General features: G+C 45.8%; 1 protein-coding gene across 2 annotated transcripts in view; it reads left to right on the top strand.

Annotated features, from left to right (window-relative positions):
• Positions 1 to 15,044: 15,044 nt before the first annotated feature.
• Positions 15,045 to 17,711, top strand: part of SCAPER (S-phase cyclin A associated protein in the ER) — a 218,932-nt gene continuing 216,265 nt past the window's right edge. For both annotated transcript variants that reach the window (XM_066592259.1, XM_066592258.1), the window contains exon 1: positions 15,045 to 15,100. In XM_066592259.1, coding sequence (XP_066448356.1) covers positions 15,098 to 15,100 — 3 coding nt within the window. In that variant the 5' untranslated portion in view covers positions 15,045 to 15,097. The remainder of the gene's footprint in view (positions 15,101 to 17,711) is intronic.

Raw genomic sequence — 17,711 nt, 5'->3', positions numbered from 1 at the left:
TAGGACCTTCTAGTTCTGTAAAATGTGAGCAGCACAGGAAGTAATACTTCTGAGAGACGTGTTTGCAGATGACAAACATCTATGTACTTCTCGGAAACTCTGTAGAGCAACACACACTAAGGTAAAGACAGTTAGCAATTTTTCTAGGGTGTAGTGCACAATATGGCCTTATAGGGGACCGGTCACAACTCAAATAGTGCCTGTTCTGCAGGCAGCATGTTATAGAGGAAGGGACGTTGAGCAGATAGATATGTAGTTTAGTGGGAAAAGATTCAGTATAACTTGCACATTTATTCATTTAAATCGCTGTGCTGCTTATTCCGGTTTTAGGAGTCCAGTGGGAGGTCCTACCTAGTGATTGAGTATTTGTATATGTATAGCCACACAGTAGTGGAAGACAATGAAATGTTAATCTTACTTCAGTGCACTCACAGTGGAATCCTTGAGTTGTTGATAAACATTGTTACACAGTTTGAAACACTATACTACTTGGAAACACTATTTTGGATTGTCAGCACTTGTGGAATCAAGTCTCAGTCTCTTTATATATTCACAGGCTCCCTGGTTACTCACAGTCTTTAGAGCATATACAAAAGCATACAGGATTTCCAAGTAAAGGGGCTGAGCATGTTCACCATTATATACCAATGCCCCAATAGTATAAGGATACTCCAACGCTAAGTATTAACACAAGAAGACAAAAGGAGTATGAAGCCAAACAATCACTTTATTAGGCCGGGCCCATATGAGCATTGCGGTATAATGTATTCCACGCACCGGTTTTGCACGCAGAATACGCTGTACTAATCTCCCATAGGTGGCCATGTTGCCGCTCATTCAATTTGCGTGAAATACACAGGCAAGAAAAATCGCAATGTTTTATATTGGCGCATACATGCCAAGATAGTGCATGGCGATTGGTGGCATGCAGCCGGTATGCAAAGTCGTTGCGTACTGGCTGCATGCCATGCGCATATCTCTTGCAGGCAGCACACTGTGAGTCCGGCCTTAAGGCCTCCTACACACTGCAGAGCCGGATTCCACATGCTTCCGCATGCGGAATCTCACAGTGGAATCCGGCTCTGGGAACAGTACCTGCTCTGTCACAGGAACATCTGTACTGCGGATGGACCTGACGGCTCGCCGTCGCACATGCACAGTACAGATTCCTTTTTTCAATATCTGTTCTTACAGTGCTGTCGCTAGGCGACGACGCGGAACCTGCAACCTGTTCGCAATGTTCATTGCAGACGGGCTGCGGGTCGGACGGCTTCCATTGACTTCAATGAGATTACGAAAGGGTAGTGTATTCCGCGTCATCGCTAGGAGCGGGAAAAGCAGTCATCTTTTTTTAAAAATTCTGTACTGCATAAGCCCGACGGCTTGCCGTGCGGACCATCCACAGTACAGAAGAAAGGAAGGCACAGCAGATACTCGTGGTTGCCGGCCGTGGGCAGGCTCTGATTTCTCTGTGGGATTCCGCATGCAGAATCTGACCCGCCCATGTGCATTCGACACACTTTATGCAAATAGATAGCTAAATCTTGAAAGATTATCTTTGCATGTAAAAGAACAATTGGTCGTAATTATAAACAAACACAATGTAACTAGGTTGATAACAGGCAGGATATACACAGTTTATGCTGCTTGGTATTTGAAGAGAATCAGAACCCAGAGACACTACAAATAGAGTAACAGCTTTCTTCTATTGCTTAGAACAACCAGCACAAGTCTATGAAACCTGGGGGCAAAGTGCGCAATACTGTAAATAATGCTAGGCTTCTAATACGATACATAGGACAATGGTGCCCTCTACTGAATATTGTTGGTACAAAGGAAAATACAATAAACTGCTTAGTATAAATGTTTATTACTACATTCCATTACATGTGCTGTGGTGATGCAATACATTTAGCAACATTGTGCACAGGATATGACCTCTCGTACCATTACTGGGGTGACTGACTGTTGCATTTGATGGCCCCCCAGACCATCACACCAGCAGGGGGCAGTGTACCGCTCCACAGTATAGGCAGGATTGAGGTGTTTCCCCGAAAATATGACCTACCCCGATTATAAGACCTACTCTGTTTTGGGGAAGCCTGAAATATAAGGCCTCCCCTGAAAATAAGACCTACCTAAAGTGCATAAAAAACAAATCTATACTCATCTGGTCCACAGCGCCCCGTCTCACAGATGACCTTCTTCTTGGTGACGGGGCTTTGAATACCCCACCTCCAGCAAAGCGCGTGCTGTGATTAGCTAATCGAGCCCCAGCCGGTCAATCACAGCCGGCGCTTAATGAGCCAATAATAGCCACTCAGTGATGTCATTCACTGAGTGGCTGTGATTGGCTCATTGAGCACCGGCTGTGATTGGCCGGCTAGGGCTCGATTAGCCAAGCACAGTGTACGCTTTGCTGGAGGCGGGGTATTCAAAGCCCTGTCACCAGGAAGAAGCTCAGCTGTGAGACGAGGAGGGACGCAGTTTACTGCAGCGCCGCTGAGGGCCATCGGGAGGCATCAGGACGCCGCGGACCAGGTGAGTATAAGCCCCCCCTACTCTCTGAAAATAAGCAACTGTGCCCTTTTTGGGACAACAATTAATATAAGACAGTGTCTTATTTTTGGTAAAACATGGTAGGTCTCCAGACATGAATACGGCCGTTGTCAGCGCCCAAACTAAACCTGGATTCATCTCTGAAGACGACCCAGTTCCACTCCGTAGCATCCAGTTTCATCATTCACAACATCACTGCAAAGGGAGGTGACAGTGGGTGGGTGTTAGGTGTGCAGACCAAATGTCCTCAAACAATCCTCTCTACTGGTGGTATGTTAAGCCCTGTCGTCTTGTCTGTATGTACTTCATGCATGCACTGATCCCAACACCTCCTAACAGTCTGGTCAGAACAGCCCAGGTGGCAGCAATTCATCGATAGGACCCTCCAGCTACTCACATTCCAATAATGGGCCCCCCCAAACTGTGGTAACACCGGCATTGCTATAGAATTTCGTCTGCAGAATGCAAGGTCAAATTCCGCAGCAATATACAGTACAATGTGAGTGAAATTGTAACAAACCCTATTCACTTAGGCCTCACGCACATGGGGCGCATTGAGCAGCGGATTCTGCGCTTGTCAACAGGCGCGGGTGATCTGCTGCTCAATGTGCCCATTGATGTGAGTGGAGATGCCTCTCTCCATGCACACAAGCAGATTTTATTTGCGGCCACTACGTGACGAAAATAAAATTGCGGCATGCTCTTTTGTAGAGTGGATACGCAGGGATGGCTTCCTTTGAAGTCAATGGAAGCCGTCCCTGCCGCGGCACTTCTGCAATGAGCATTGCAAAGGGGCCCAGATCTGTGTCATCGCCTAGACAACAATGCGGGGAAATCTGTACTGCGCATGTGCCGCCGGCGCGTCAGTGCACATCTGCATACAGAGAAAAATATTCCATGCAGGATTTCCCACACGAAAGCTGTGCATGCCTGTGTGTACGAGGCCTGACAGCAGAAAAAAAAATCAGCATAGCAGTAGCTCGTCATACTGCGGATTTACATATCTACAGCATGCTCTATTTGTTGTTGAATGCCACAGATTTTCAATGCAGAAATCATTCTTTGCAGTGTGAGTGAATTCAGTGGTGAAGTTCCACATCAAAATCCACGTCTCTGAGATGTGTAATCATACCCTCATAGAAAGCAGAAAGAGTAGACTATGTGTAAAATCGGAGAACTCGGCTCTACAAAAAGGGACACCTCTCATGGCTCTCTGGGAGTAGTGCAACAAACTAGGGAATTAGTCATGTCAGGATCACCATCTTTTCCCTAAGACAGGTGGTGTCACACTCAAGAATGCACTCCATAACATCATTATCCTTTAAAATCTGGCTTCACTAGTTTTTAATGGTTCACTTCAGAAACCATCGATCCCTGCTGTTTAACCCTTTACTTGCCACAGTCACTGTGACAGTGGTATATAAAAGGCTGACAGACGGAAAGGGCTTCTCTGTCACCCATTGAACCCAGGCAGGCACCGATCTATTGCTTAAGGCACGCAGAGGCTTGAATATGGTCTCCAGGTCTGCCAGCTATGGTGGCCTATGAGGCTCAGCCTCTGGCTGAGCTTCATAGACTTTATAAGAATGTCAAAAGATGGTGTTGTTGAAATCCCCTAGTGTGACAAGTAAAAAAAAGTATAACAAAAATCAAAAAGTCAAAACCCTACGTTTCCCATTTCACTATGTAAAAAATAAAAGATCACAAATGTTCATGTTGTTCCAGAGAAAAAGAGTTAATCCGCAAAAAAAAAAAAGGCCGAAAATAGCTAATTTAGCTTATCTCACCTTGCAAAAAACAGAATAGAAAGTGAACAAAACGTTGTATCAACAAATGGGACCATTAAAAAGTACAACTCATCCTGCAATAAAACCTCTCACACAGCACGAGTGAGAAAAAAAAGAAAAATGTTAGTGGTCTTTGAATGCAGAGATTAAAAAAAAAGAGAATACATTTTTTTTTAAGGCCCAATGCACACAGCCGTAATTGGACTGCTGAATCTGGAGCGGGCGTCCGCCTTCGGATTCCACAGCAAATACTGCCTATAGACATGCTATGCAAAATTGCTTTTCCATGTCCACGAGTGGAAATCAGTTGTGATTTTCTGCTCGTGGAGGGAAAATCACAGTATGTCCTATACTAGCGTGGACGGCTTCCAGTACCATCCGCGGTACAGAAGAAACAGCAGGTACACGCAGATGGCGGCCGCGGGCATGGCCTGATTCCAAGTGGAATCTGACCTGCCTGTGTGCATTTGGCCTAAATGTGTTAAAAAGTTGCAAATAAAAAAATATATAAATTTGGCATTGCCATAATTCTGACTCGCAGCATCTCTGCTCATTCATTTCATGTCAGCCGATGTGGCTGGTCCCTATAGTACTGTGCTCCATCCTGAGGAAACAACTGTTCTACCTGGTTGTAGAAACGCATTGATGGAGATGGGGGGTTAGGATCCATGGGCCTGATCTCTCCTAAAAAAAATTTTCTTACGGGCAACTGAGCTTTATTATCACAGTTCTGATTGCCTTAAAGGGACAGAGATAGAAAATACATTGGGCTACATTTAAAGAGATAGTTTGCATAACAACATGCAACTACTTTAATCATAAGTCCTTCCATTTATTTCTGAAAATATATTCCAACAGGTGTTGTGGATATGTATAAAACATGAGTGGGTTATGAAGTCACTCCATTCAGTGTTTGTTGGATATATATAAAATATGAGTGGTCTATGGTGTTATGAAATGTGCATATGGTACAGCAAATAACTATGCAATTAGAGTCATTGGCTATTAATCGCTCTAGCTTTATTATAGAATAGCTGGCATAATAGTGGGGCACTGAGAATAAAGGTGTTCACCATATGATCAGGCTATTCCTAAACTGACAGTCACCAACTATATCTCATTCTAAGTACATCCCCAGTGGCCTTATGAGATCTCTATTCCTCAAGGCAAGAAATATAATAATATAATGCTAGACCAACAGTGTTAACTAATGACCAAATTATTTATATACTGCTGGTGCAATTTAGTACCACAAATATTTGATTATCCACGTTCTTTGGAATGACTGATTAAGAACCAAATAAGTAGCAGATAGGACTCAGTATTAGACACTGTCACATCGTCTATTGAGATAGACCGGTGTTGAATAATAGAGATGAGCGAGCGTACTTGGAAAAGCACTACTCACTCGAGTAATTTGCTTTATCCGAGTATCGCTGTGCTCGTCCCTGAAGATTCGGGTGCCGCTGCGGCTGACAGGTGAGTCGCAGCGGGGAGCAGGGGAGAGCGGGCGAGAGAGAGGGAGAGAAAGATCTCCCCTCCGTTCCTCCCCGCTCTCCCCTGCAGCTCCCCACTCCGTGCCGGCACCCGAATCTTCAGACCCGAGCACAGCGATACTCGGATAAAGCAAATTACTCGAGCGAGTAGTGCTTTTCCGAGTACGCTCGCTCATCTCTATTGAATAACTATGAGATAAGCCCTATTTTTAATTTGTGTGTGACTAAGGTCACATTATAGAGTCTAGTGAATATGCCTACATATTTTAATTTAGAATTCAATAAAAGTTAAATTTTACAATTTTTGGTCCTTTCGGTGACTAACTGACTCGCAGTATTAATTTAACATATGATTTCTACTGTTTGGTGAACGCTGTTTAAAATAAAAATAAACACACCAGATTTTGTTAATCTTGCCTCTAGAAAAAAATGGAATGAAAAGCATTCAAAATGTTACACGTTTGCAAAAATTAAACACATGAAGACTAGAGTTCATCCACCAAAAATCAGGCCCTCATGGAGCTTCATTGGTGGAAAAATAAAATGTTATGGTGTGATAGACATGATGATTAGTTAGTATAAAATGTCTATCGATTTGTACTAAACTAGACGTATTATGTGTGTTTTGTGACTTCAGCCTAATGTGGAACTCTGCTGCATAAGGAAAGAGTTAAATCACAGTGTTATATGTTACTGCTTATGTGTTCATCTTGAGTGTTTTCCCAGTCCTCCCCATCCCCCACACAGGATCTTCTTCAACAAAGAGATATCTACTTTCACTTTCAGTTTTAAGCACATGTTTGTAAGACAAAAACTTGCTTATACATTGGACTTGAGAGAAGGTGGGCAGGAAGGAGGGGGGATTCTATATGATCCGACAAATGAGAATCCTATATGTTACTGATGTAATTTGTTGCATGCCCATTTTATGCTTTACAATAAAAGGGTCTGTCTGGGTGTTTCTGACCAGAGAGCCATTTTGAGCATGAGACTGATACCTCGTGTTTGACCTGGTCAGTGTGCGCATACTGCTTCTACACAATTAGGAAGCTACAAAATACCCCGAAACCTGCTGGAGAAAACCATATCCAGATCAGTGGCGTCCCTGGGTGGGCGGGTGGATCTGTGAGGTCAGAGCCTGGAATGTATAGAGACCGGCAGATAGCATGCGGAACTCAGGGGCCCAAAAATCTACAGAACACGGTAAGATTGCTTTATTTTAATCTACCGATGTGAGTTGATTTCCAAATGCTAATCTGCCTGTATCTGATCCAGACTGGACCTTCACTGAAAGGCAGGTAATAACTCTAGTTCTGTCCACCCGATTATCACCATGTTACCTGTCTAGGGGTATTTTGTATGCTGTGGCTGCTATGTCTGAGACGGTTAAAAATTGTGTATACAAGACCAAGAGATAAATTCTGTGAGGGTTAATGTGTCAGAAGGGCGGACTCGGCTGTTTAAGTCTGAGGGAGCGCGCCAGACACTTACTCCTAGGAAACTAGTGAGGTTAGGACGATTTATGATACGCATATATACATTTATGATTGAGCGTGTTATGTTCTCATATGTGAAAAGGTATATACGCGGGAATATAGCCGTGGTGTGAGGGCTGACGTCTCCAGAATATTGTTGAGGTTTTGGTCATTGAAAATAATCATCAGTCTTTGTGTGTTTCAGACTAGTTTAAAGAATGTGCAGTGTTTATTATTGGGGGAGGGTTGCTGATAAGAGAATGGACTGAAAGCTTTTCTCAATTAACCCTTCCGTTCCCGTTGTCTTGTATTTTGTAGAATTAATGTGCATTGTAATCTGAGTGGGAAAGAGAGGTTATATTTGAAGGATTTGAAGAAAGCAGATTTTACAAGAGAAACACTACTGTGTCCAGAAACTTCGAATAGGATAGAATAAGCAGGTAGCATAGAGTTGAGCAGATTGAGAAGGTTAGGCATATAAGCAGGTAGAATAGAAGAGGGATCAGTACAGGATGTTTTGGAATATGCAAAACATGTAGAAACGTTTTACAAAGAAATGTCAGGTTATGGACAGATAAGCAGAAATGAGTATGGTAAAATAGATTGTAGAAAGTTTTCAGAAGATGAGCAGGAAGCCTAGCAGAAAGAAAGGCGTTTTTAGCTAGTTTTTTGGTATAACGTAGTTAAGAGATTTAAGAGGAGAAAGCATGTAGTGGGGTATGTGTATTGCTAATGAACAATGTAATGCCTTTGTGTTGACTACAGCCCCTCCCTGTAATGGCGGCCGCGCTTGCAATGTTTATAACCCCACATAGTGTGACTCTGCAGTAAATGTGGTGAGCCCTGCCCCCACCCTGAAGTTACTTCCCCCCATGTGCTCACTCTCAGGGTGTGTGATGTTACTTCCGGTCCCTCCCCATCCGGGACAGGACCTGGCCCCGCCCCTTCCTCCTCCAGCGGCCATCTTGCCTCACCTGGAAGTGCTGCTGCTCCTGGCCCTGCCCCTTTCTGCCTCTGGTGGCCATTTTGCTGCACTTGGGAGGCCTACATTCCCCAATGCCACTGTATCCAGTGCTAACATCATGATTGTCTGAAGCAAGGTCTTGTTTGACCGGACTTTGTTACGCTCCAAGATGTGGCCACTTTGGATGTGTGATAAGTTCAGGGAAACAAACCTTTGTGAAGATGCAGCTTGGGACATAGTAGATGACTAAGCTGGTTTATAGTGTATGGAAGATTTGAGTTGATGCATGGGAGACAGAGGCCGGGAATACATGACAGGGGACGCTCTCTCATGTTCCCAGGGGCTCTGTTTTCCACTGCCCGCTTCTCCAATGGATGCTCAGACAGATGATGTTATGGAAGGCTCCTACAGATGGAATAATTTCCCTATAGTCACCCAGCAAACTTTTTCACGCAATTTGATGAAGTAATTTTACTTTTCATGTGAAGAAAGAGGGACTAAATTGCCCAGAGTAGGATGTTAATTCATCCATATTCTTTAGTTTTTTCCCTAAGTCTTTTGTATATTCTAGTGTCAGTCTACACTGAAGCTATAATTATATTCCGACAGGAAAGTGAAAGTTAAACGCTGGCCATTCCCTGAAATACTATTACACTGGGTGACGTAAAATGTGACTTGTGTTGCGCCCCCTTGTGTTAAAAAATGCTAACTGCGACCTGAAAAAAAAAAATCTAAAGGATATTTTCGCTCAGACTTTGCTGCATACAATGTCACCTTGACCTACAAAGTGCTTGTTTTTGTGCCTCTTGGTTTACTAGTTTGAACGCAATTACTCTTTTTTGCCATTGAGTATTCCGGTTCAAAAGGGGGGAGGCATAGGTGATCTGGATCATAGATGATCTAGGTGTTGTAGATCAGCTATTGGGTTTAAAAAAATAAATAAATAAATGAAATAAGATAAAAAGGAAATAAATGATTTTGTGCTACAAGGTTCCGAGCCATGTGAAATAGAACATCAGCACGATTATTTAGTACTAATACAGTAAGAAACTGCAGGTATGCAAACAGTTACCAGAACCCCTGTTGATAATGCATATGTTGAGCTTTTTGCAGATGGTACCAGGGTGAGGATTGATGACTCCACATCGGATATGCAGTGGTCACACAACAAGATGTCCTAGAAGCAGAAACTCTGCATCCGCATGTCTCAGCACAAGAAGCGGAATGGAAGGCCCTCACTGAGGCGAGTAGAGTGGCGAGAGGTAAGACGGCAACCATTTACACTGACTCCTGGTATGCATTTGGCATAGCTCATGATAACGGCCCAATATGGAAGGCCAGACAGTTTTTTACCTTAGCAGGACAACCAATTGAGAATGGTGCAGCGGTACAGAGTCGCATGGAGGCCCTACTTCTACCTGACAAAGTTGAGAGTTCGCACCGATTCCTACACTGGAGAGGCGAGAGACGACACCCTCGCTGACAGCATAGCAAAGGCAGCGGCCCTCAAGCCGTGGAAGAAAGAAGAAAGATACTGACAGCATGAGTCAGTGGTAAAAACTTTGGACATTGACAAAAATTTGGACTTTGATATGCTAAAGACTTTTACAGTTACAAGCCAGCAAGGAAGGAAAGAATAAATGGACTAATATGGGAGCAGCAGAAACAGGACAGCGTGTGGTGAACGGTCAACAGCACTTGCCCACCACAGTTCCTGTATCCCATGATGGCCCAGCTGATGGACGGAAAGACCCACCTAGTAAAGCAGCAATGACGACGATGCTTGAAAGACGATGGGCGACTTCTGGGTTCTCTGTAGCTGCTGCATCATTTGTCCAGTTTAGCATGATCTATGCCATGGGTGAGACAGGGCAGAAGTAAATTTGCCACATCACACTTGCTGGGACCACTCTACCCATTTCAGGGATTGCAAATTGACTACGTTCAGCTCCCACTTGTTGGGAAGTATGAATACGTGCTTGTTGTTGTTGATGTCTTTGCAGGTTGGAGGCCGACCCTGTTACCAAGGCAAACAAGTAGGTAACCGCAAAGAAGCTCATGAACGAGGTAAACTGTGAATATGGGGTACCAGAAGTGATTCAGAGTCAGACAGAGGTATAAACTTCGCAGGTGAATGTAACATGTCATGTCTGCTCTGGGTGTATCCCAGGCCTTTTACATACTGTACCATCTTTAGAGTAGTGGAAAGGTGGAGAGACGTAGTGGCACGCTAAAAGTAAGATACTTAAAAATGACGCCACTTTGGAAAGACTGTCATCCAATAGCCTTATACAGTGTTAGATATGAACCCAGGGGGAATAATACATTATCTCCCTACGAGATTGTTTGGGCTAGCCCCAAGGCTAGGTCGTTACTATCCTCAGTAGTTACAATTACAATCTGATGTGTTGACTAATTATGTGATTTCCGTTGTTAAAGAACTAACCAAAGCCTATGCACAGGTGTTCTCTTCCAGACTCAGAGGCAGACACTGGGACACATCTTGCAGCCTGGGGATTGGGTGTGCGTCAAGAAGTTCCTCAGGAAGCACCCTCTTGAGCCCCGATTTGATGGTCCCTACCAGGTGCTTCTGACTACTGCCACAGCTGTGAAACTAGCCGAAAGACTTACATGGATCCATGCTTCATACTGTAAGAAAGCTTCAGATCCGGGAGACCAGTCTTAGTTGTGCCAAAGACATTACTCTGGTTAGGGCTAGTGAGAGAGGAGGGTGGCAACTGGAATCCTTAGTCGGAAGAATATGAGGGTATGGTTACCTTCTGGTATAACTCGTCCAATGCTCAAGTAGCCGCATATTCCTTTGACTATTGTACTGTGGTCCCGTGTCTAGGTGCAAGATCCCACCGCAGGCCAGATTTAGCTCAGTCCAGCTGGTTACATGACTTACATACCCGGGGAATACAATATGTTTGCGCCACTGATAACGTCTGGGGAGAAGACTGCCGTTATTGGGGATTAGTGGGATGGAACGCAGGAACAGACTGGTCCTATAAACCGCGAAGTGCCTTAAATAAGAAAGATAAGAGCAGGAAATCCCTAATCAGTCGTATAACCCTCCTTGAGAATAATAATGACAGCAGGTATTGGAAGGCTGAACTTAGTATGTTGCTTGGTTTTAATGCGGTTTTTACATTAACCATGGGAGATCCAAGCCCGGGGGATGGAGGGACTTATAGTCTGGGGACATACCGGTACGGGAGGACAGATCCCTTAGGGAAGTTTAAAATAAGGGATATGGTAGATGCACCCGAATGGAAGCCTTCACTTAGTCCCGTGCCCATAATTAACCCCCTCCGCCGTAAGATAAAGACCTTGACGAACATGATGATCATAGCCGACCCTACCTTTTGAGGACACCTTGACAGTAGCGACTGGCTACTCTGACCAGGATCTCTGGTTGGAGTTGATGAGGTACAATGCTAACAGGAGCAACAAGTCTAACTGTTGCGTGTGCGGTAGTGCCCGACCACACTCGGGGATGGTCCCCCTAAATCTCTCGGTAGATGCTGAAGAGTGGTTTATTAGTCTCTTCACGAACATTTCCGCTAATTACACTGTCCGTGAGAAGTGGAAGAAGGAATACTCTATAACTACTTAAAGGGGTTGTCCCGCGCCGAAACGGGTTGTTTTTTTTTTTTAACCCCCCCCCGTTCGGCGCGAGACAACCCCGATGCAGGGGTTAAAAAAACAACCCGCACAGCGCTTACCTGAATCCCGGCGGTCCGGCGTCTTCATACTCACCTGCTGAAGATGGCCGCCGGGATCCTCTGTCTCCATGGACCGCAGGGCTTCTGTGCGGTCCATTGCCGATTCCAGCCTCCTGATTGGCTGGAATCGGCACGTGACGGGGCGGAGCTACACGGAGCTACACGGAGCCCCATTCAGAAAAGAAGAAGACCCGGACTGCGCAAGCGCGGCTAATTTGTCCATCGGAGGGCGAAAATTAGTCGGCTCCATGGGAACGAGGACGCCAGCAACGGAGCAGGTAAGTATAAAACTTTTTATAACTTCTGTATGGCTCATAATTAATGCACAATGTACATTACAAAGTGCATTAATATGGCCATACAGAAGTGTATAGACCCACTTGCTGCCGCAGGACAACCCCTTTAAGTGTTTTGCACCGGAGAGAGTATTACTGACTACCCTGGAAACTACACCTGCCAGGCAAATAGGCAGGGTGGAGGGAGATTTTTGGGGAACTCACCAACGGGTATTGCTCCTCCTACGGTACGATATGAGGGGAATGGACACAGAATCAGGTCCAGTCCTTAGGAGACGTTTCCTGGCTTTGTGGAGACATGAGGTAGAGGAGCCGCCTGGAGGGTAATTGGACAGGGGAGTGTGCCTTAGTAAAGCCCTTATGCTCCTCCACATCCTGTCAGACAGTATTGAGGATAATGAGGTTACCCCCAATAGTTAATTTATCTCGATCCAACTCAGTCTGTGTTTTGTGGTTATCCTGTCATGTTGGTCTATCCTTGTTTTCCGCATAGGTACGGCGGTTCCTTCCAGTCTTGTCACTAGGTAGTGTTGGGTCAGGGTGAGGCGACCTGGACGTGTTCACCATTAGGACTATCTCCAGGAGGGACATTGGTGTAGGTGAAGATTAGGGAGTCCCAGGCCGTGCGTACCTGTGCACACTACTAGTATTGTAACATTATACTAGAGCGAGAAGAGAGACCCCTGGTGGTAGTTTTGATCTACACGTATACATTGACGTCATAGGATAGCCAAGGGGGGTACCTGACAAGTTTTAAAAATTAGAGACCAAGTTAAAACTAGATTCGAGTCCATTTTCCTGATCATTATGGTAAATAAACGGTGATTGGATTAATTATGTTTATTATAATTAGCAGTGGTTTATAAATTATACTAGAGACGCCTTATAGGGACTAGTCGACCAATAGGACTTACCTCGACTATGACTTTTCAAAATGGAATGGCCTTAGATATGACTTTAGCTAAAAAGGGGAGTGTCTGTAAGATGATAGGGGAGACTTGTTGTACCTACATCCCAGACGACACGTGACCCGCGGGTAAAGACGCAGTTGCCATTAAGAAGCTTACCACACTAACTAAAAAGAGCTAACTTTTGGGACCAGCACTCGCCATGGATGAGCGGGTGGTAAAGGATCCTGGCACAGACGGGCGTCGCTGTTGTATGTGAACTGATGATTACCTTTTCTGTTCTAGTCTGCTGTGTTATCCCCTGTGTCAGAGAGACCTGTGAAACTGATGCTGGAAAAGCCGCTCCCACAATGAGCTCGCTGGATGCATCCCCAGAAGGAGTGGACAAGTCCTACACCCCCTTGAAGACCCTAAAACGAACTTTCAACGCGCTCCTGTTATAGGCTCATGCGCAGAGAACTGTGAAAATTAGATAGAGAGTTAGAGGATAGACATTTTAAGGGGGGATTGTGATAGACATGATGATTAGTTAGTATAAAATGTCTATCGATTTGTACTAAACTAGACGTATTATGTGTGTTTTGTGACTTCAGCCTAATGTGGAACTCTGCTGCATAAGGAAAGAGTTAAATCACAGTGTTATATGTTACTGCTTATGTGTTCATCTTGAGTGTTTTCCCAGTCCTCCCCATCCCCCACACAGGATCTTCTTCAACAAAGAGATATCTACTTTCACTTTTAAGCACATGTTTGTAAGACAAAGACTTGCTTATACATTGGACTTGAGAGAAGGTGGGCAGGAAGGAGGGGGGATTCTATATGATCCGACAAATGAGAATCCTATATGTTACTGATGTAATTTGTTGCACGCCCATTTTATGCTTTACAATAAAAGGGGCTGCCTGGGTGTTTCTGACCAGAGAGCCATTTTGAGCATGAGACTGATACCTCGTGTTTGACCTGGTCAGTGTGCGCATACTGCTTCTACACAATTAGGAAGCTACAAAATACCCCGAAACCTGCTGGAGAAAACCATATCCAGATCAATGGCTCTTGGAATGCGGTGGCACAGAAGCAAAAAAGGAAAAAAAAAAGATTTTTGGTGTACAAAAATAGCAAAACATTAAAAAAAACAAAAAACTTTATGAACTTGATATCACCAGAATCGTGCTGACACAGAGAATAATGTCATCGCATTATTTCGCACACAGAACACTGTAAAAATGAAATCTAAAGAACAAATTGCAGAATTTCGTTTTTTTTTTAATTTCCCAATTCCGCTAAAAAAATTAATAAACACTATACGATACATTATATGTACCTCAAAATGATGCATTAGAAAATACAACAAAAACAAGCCCTCCTATGGCCATGTCAACGGAAAGATGAACAAGTTATGGCTCCTGGAATGAGACAATGAAAAAAAACTTAAACATTAGTTGGCCATTAAGGCACAAACAGGCTTGGTTACTAAGGGGTTAAGCTGCAGATGCTTCTGCACATTCTCCCACTGGGGAGTCAACAGAGAACTATCTCAGTGACAGGGGGAGCAGGGGGTCAGCTGTGCTGATGACGTCACCGAGGCAGACCCACTGTCACACTGCGGGTCACCCGTTAGGCACTTCCGGCAGCGGATGCAGTTACCATGGCGCTCACAGCTTACAAACAACTCACGTGTAGGCATCTCTAGAATACGATTGGACAAGAGAGGTCTATTGTCAGAGAATTCCTTCCTCGCTCAACCAATCACATAATCACTTCCGCCCTACGTCACAGAATTTGGTGTCGGATGGCCACGCCCCCTCAGTCCGGCGCCTGCGCTTCCCGCCTTTCCGGTCAGTTGCCGGTGACATCGGAGGGCGGAGAGAACGCTACGGCGGCCGGATGGTAAGAGATGTGTTTGTGTTGGCACGACAGCTGCTGCCTGCCTGCATTACCATGTGTGAGCCTGCTGCGGAGAGGCGCTGCTGGTACTTGTCCTCCTGCTTATGTTATTCCTTCTGGAAAATCTTACTTCAGCGGCGGGTCACAGGACGTAGAGCAGACATGGCCGCCCAGGAGACCTTTGTTGTATAAAGCCTCTGTCTCTGATACAGCAGCTGTACTCTGTGTGTGATAGAAGGCAGTCATGTTCCCTGCAGGGGTGCACAGTGCTGGGGGTCCGGGGCACACACCGCTACTGCACACCCCAAAAAATAATAAAGGTCTGGGACAGCTAATTCCTATTCCCCCCTGCACACTTATTGGCCCCTATGTAAACATTCAGGTAAGCGTCCTGTCTGGCCGCCTCACGCTAACAAGAAACTGGGCCGTAAGGCCGGCGTCACACGGGTGATAAGGTTGTGCGCGGCGCACAAATATGAACAGATCACAGCATGCTGTACCATGCTGCATGCCCTCGCATGGCATCTCCTGCCGCCCTCAATGGGGCTGCGGCAGCAGCGCACTGCATGATGGCGCACACGATGCCAAGTGAGGGCTCTCACTGCAAACAATGGGAGCTTTACAATCCTCCCCCAAAGGGATCTGGTTTTGAAACATAAACGCCTCACAAACGCTGTAACATCGCATGTTGGCGAGCGCAAAATCACAGCCCAATACCGCGCTGGTATTAGTGTATCTTGACGCCACCAGAAGCTAGGGGCTTGGCAGGGGGAACGCCCCTCTCACACCCCCGGTTCCTGATAGGTGGAATTATAGAAGGTCCTAGCAGCGTGTGTATGTCAGGCAATGCACACGCTGCTACGAGCTTTGCAGACGTCTCAGCAAATGTCCCCTGGACCGTGGAGTCATCTGATTACTTGACATGCACACAGCGGGGACCGCGGCAGCCGCACATAGCCGCAAGTGGAAGCGGCAGGGAGAACACGGGCGTTAAGCACCTTCCCCGGTGGCGCACCACCCAATCTTCATATCTGCGCTATGCACGGTCCGCATCAGGGAGCACTCAGCAGCGGGGTAATGAGAGTGACAGCCGCCGACCGCACATTACAGGAGAAGGACAGCGTGGAGGCCGGGGTGGCGGGACACTGATTCATAGCCGACGGGCGCTGAGTATAGAAGGAGGACGACAGCGCTGGGGACACCGGCATTCAACAGCAGCAAGGGGGAACCATGCAGATCAGCAGCAGTGGCGGGGACTACGGGGATGAAAAGGCAGCTGCACCGACAGTAGGAGTCGGGAGGACAAGTGTTGGCCGGGAGAAGAGGGGGGAATAAGACTCAGCTTACAGGAGTACCTGCAGGGGGGCCATCTGTGCAGCCAATGAGGTACTGGGGGCGTCACGGGCTGTCAGTGCTCTCTCCAGCACTACTTCCTGGTGGCGTCAAGGTACACTAATACCTACTGCGCTTGCCCCTGTGTGAAGTTAGCCTTAGGTGCCCTTACGCTCTGTGGCTTAGGGCTCCTTCACACCACCGAAAATCGTATGAAAGAGAGGCAGCCACAACCAAGTCATGGCTGCATCTTCTGTTTAAACACCCATTCACATGGCCAGGCTGCAGCGTGTATACACTGCAGCCCATCGGGCAGGAGGAGAGAGCTCTGCTAAACTCCATCCCCCTCTCCATCCCTTGCCGACAAGGGGAGGGGGCGGGAGCTCAGCAGAGCTAGTTTGCTAATGCCCCGCCTCCTCCATTTGCTGGCAGCCAGCAAGGGGCAGAGAGGGGGAGAGAAGGAGGAGGGAGTTTAGCAGAGCTGCTGCTAAACTTCCCCCCACCTCCCTTTTCCGTCAGCTCTCATAGGCTCCCATAGGAGTCTATAGGAACGGTCGGTGTATTCTGGCAAAAGATAGGTCCAGACCTATCTTTTCCTGTCAGTGTAAAAGCGGCTGCCCAGAATGGGCACCGTATGCGCTATCTTTTCCGGCCGGCCGATTTCACGCACAAAAAAATCGTCCATCTGAACAAATGCATTGGAATCCAATGCTTCTCGTAGTCGCGGTTTTTGGCCAGCGTTTTATTGCAGCAAAGTAGCCCTGGTAAAATGCTTGTGTGAAGAAGCCCTCAGGAATAATGTAACAAATAGCTAAGCAATGAGGTGTTACCCCAGACACTAAAGTAATAGCACATATATACAAGGTGCAAATACTGCTACTATTCATATTACCTCAATACTGCCACTGAACGAAACCCACCATACCAAGATCAGCGTTACCAATAATAACACTATACAAGGGCCAAATAATACTGCCTGACCACCATCACGTATTGCCAGTTCACAATGACAGAATACCACTATACTGTTGCAGGAAATAAACACTACACAAAGACTAGTATTACCCCCATACGGGGACCATATATATTATTTGCTAGATACCAGCTCTACTGGGGCATTCTGCAGACTGTATAAGTAATTACCATCCACTTACCTTCAGTGATCATAGGTGACTTCTTGTCTGATTGGAGTAATTGAATTTTCCCTTTCTCTATCTGGCCCAGACCACCATGATGACATCCCAGTCACAACTTGTCTCTGCAGGATGACGCAGCTTTTGCT

This window comes from Eleutherodactylus coqui, chromosome 2, assembly GCF_035609145.1.
Source record: "Eleutherodactylus coqui strain aEleCoq1 chromosome 2, aEleCoq1.hap1, whole genome shotgun sequence".
NCBI lineage: Eukaryota > Metazoa > Chordata > Amphibia > Anura > Eleutherodactylidae > Eleutherodactylus > Eleutherodactylus coqui.
This window is presented reverse-complemented; position numbering and strand designations above follow the sequence as displayed.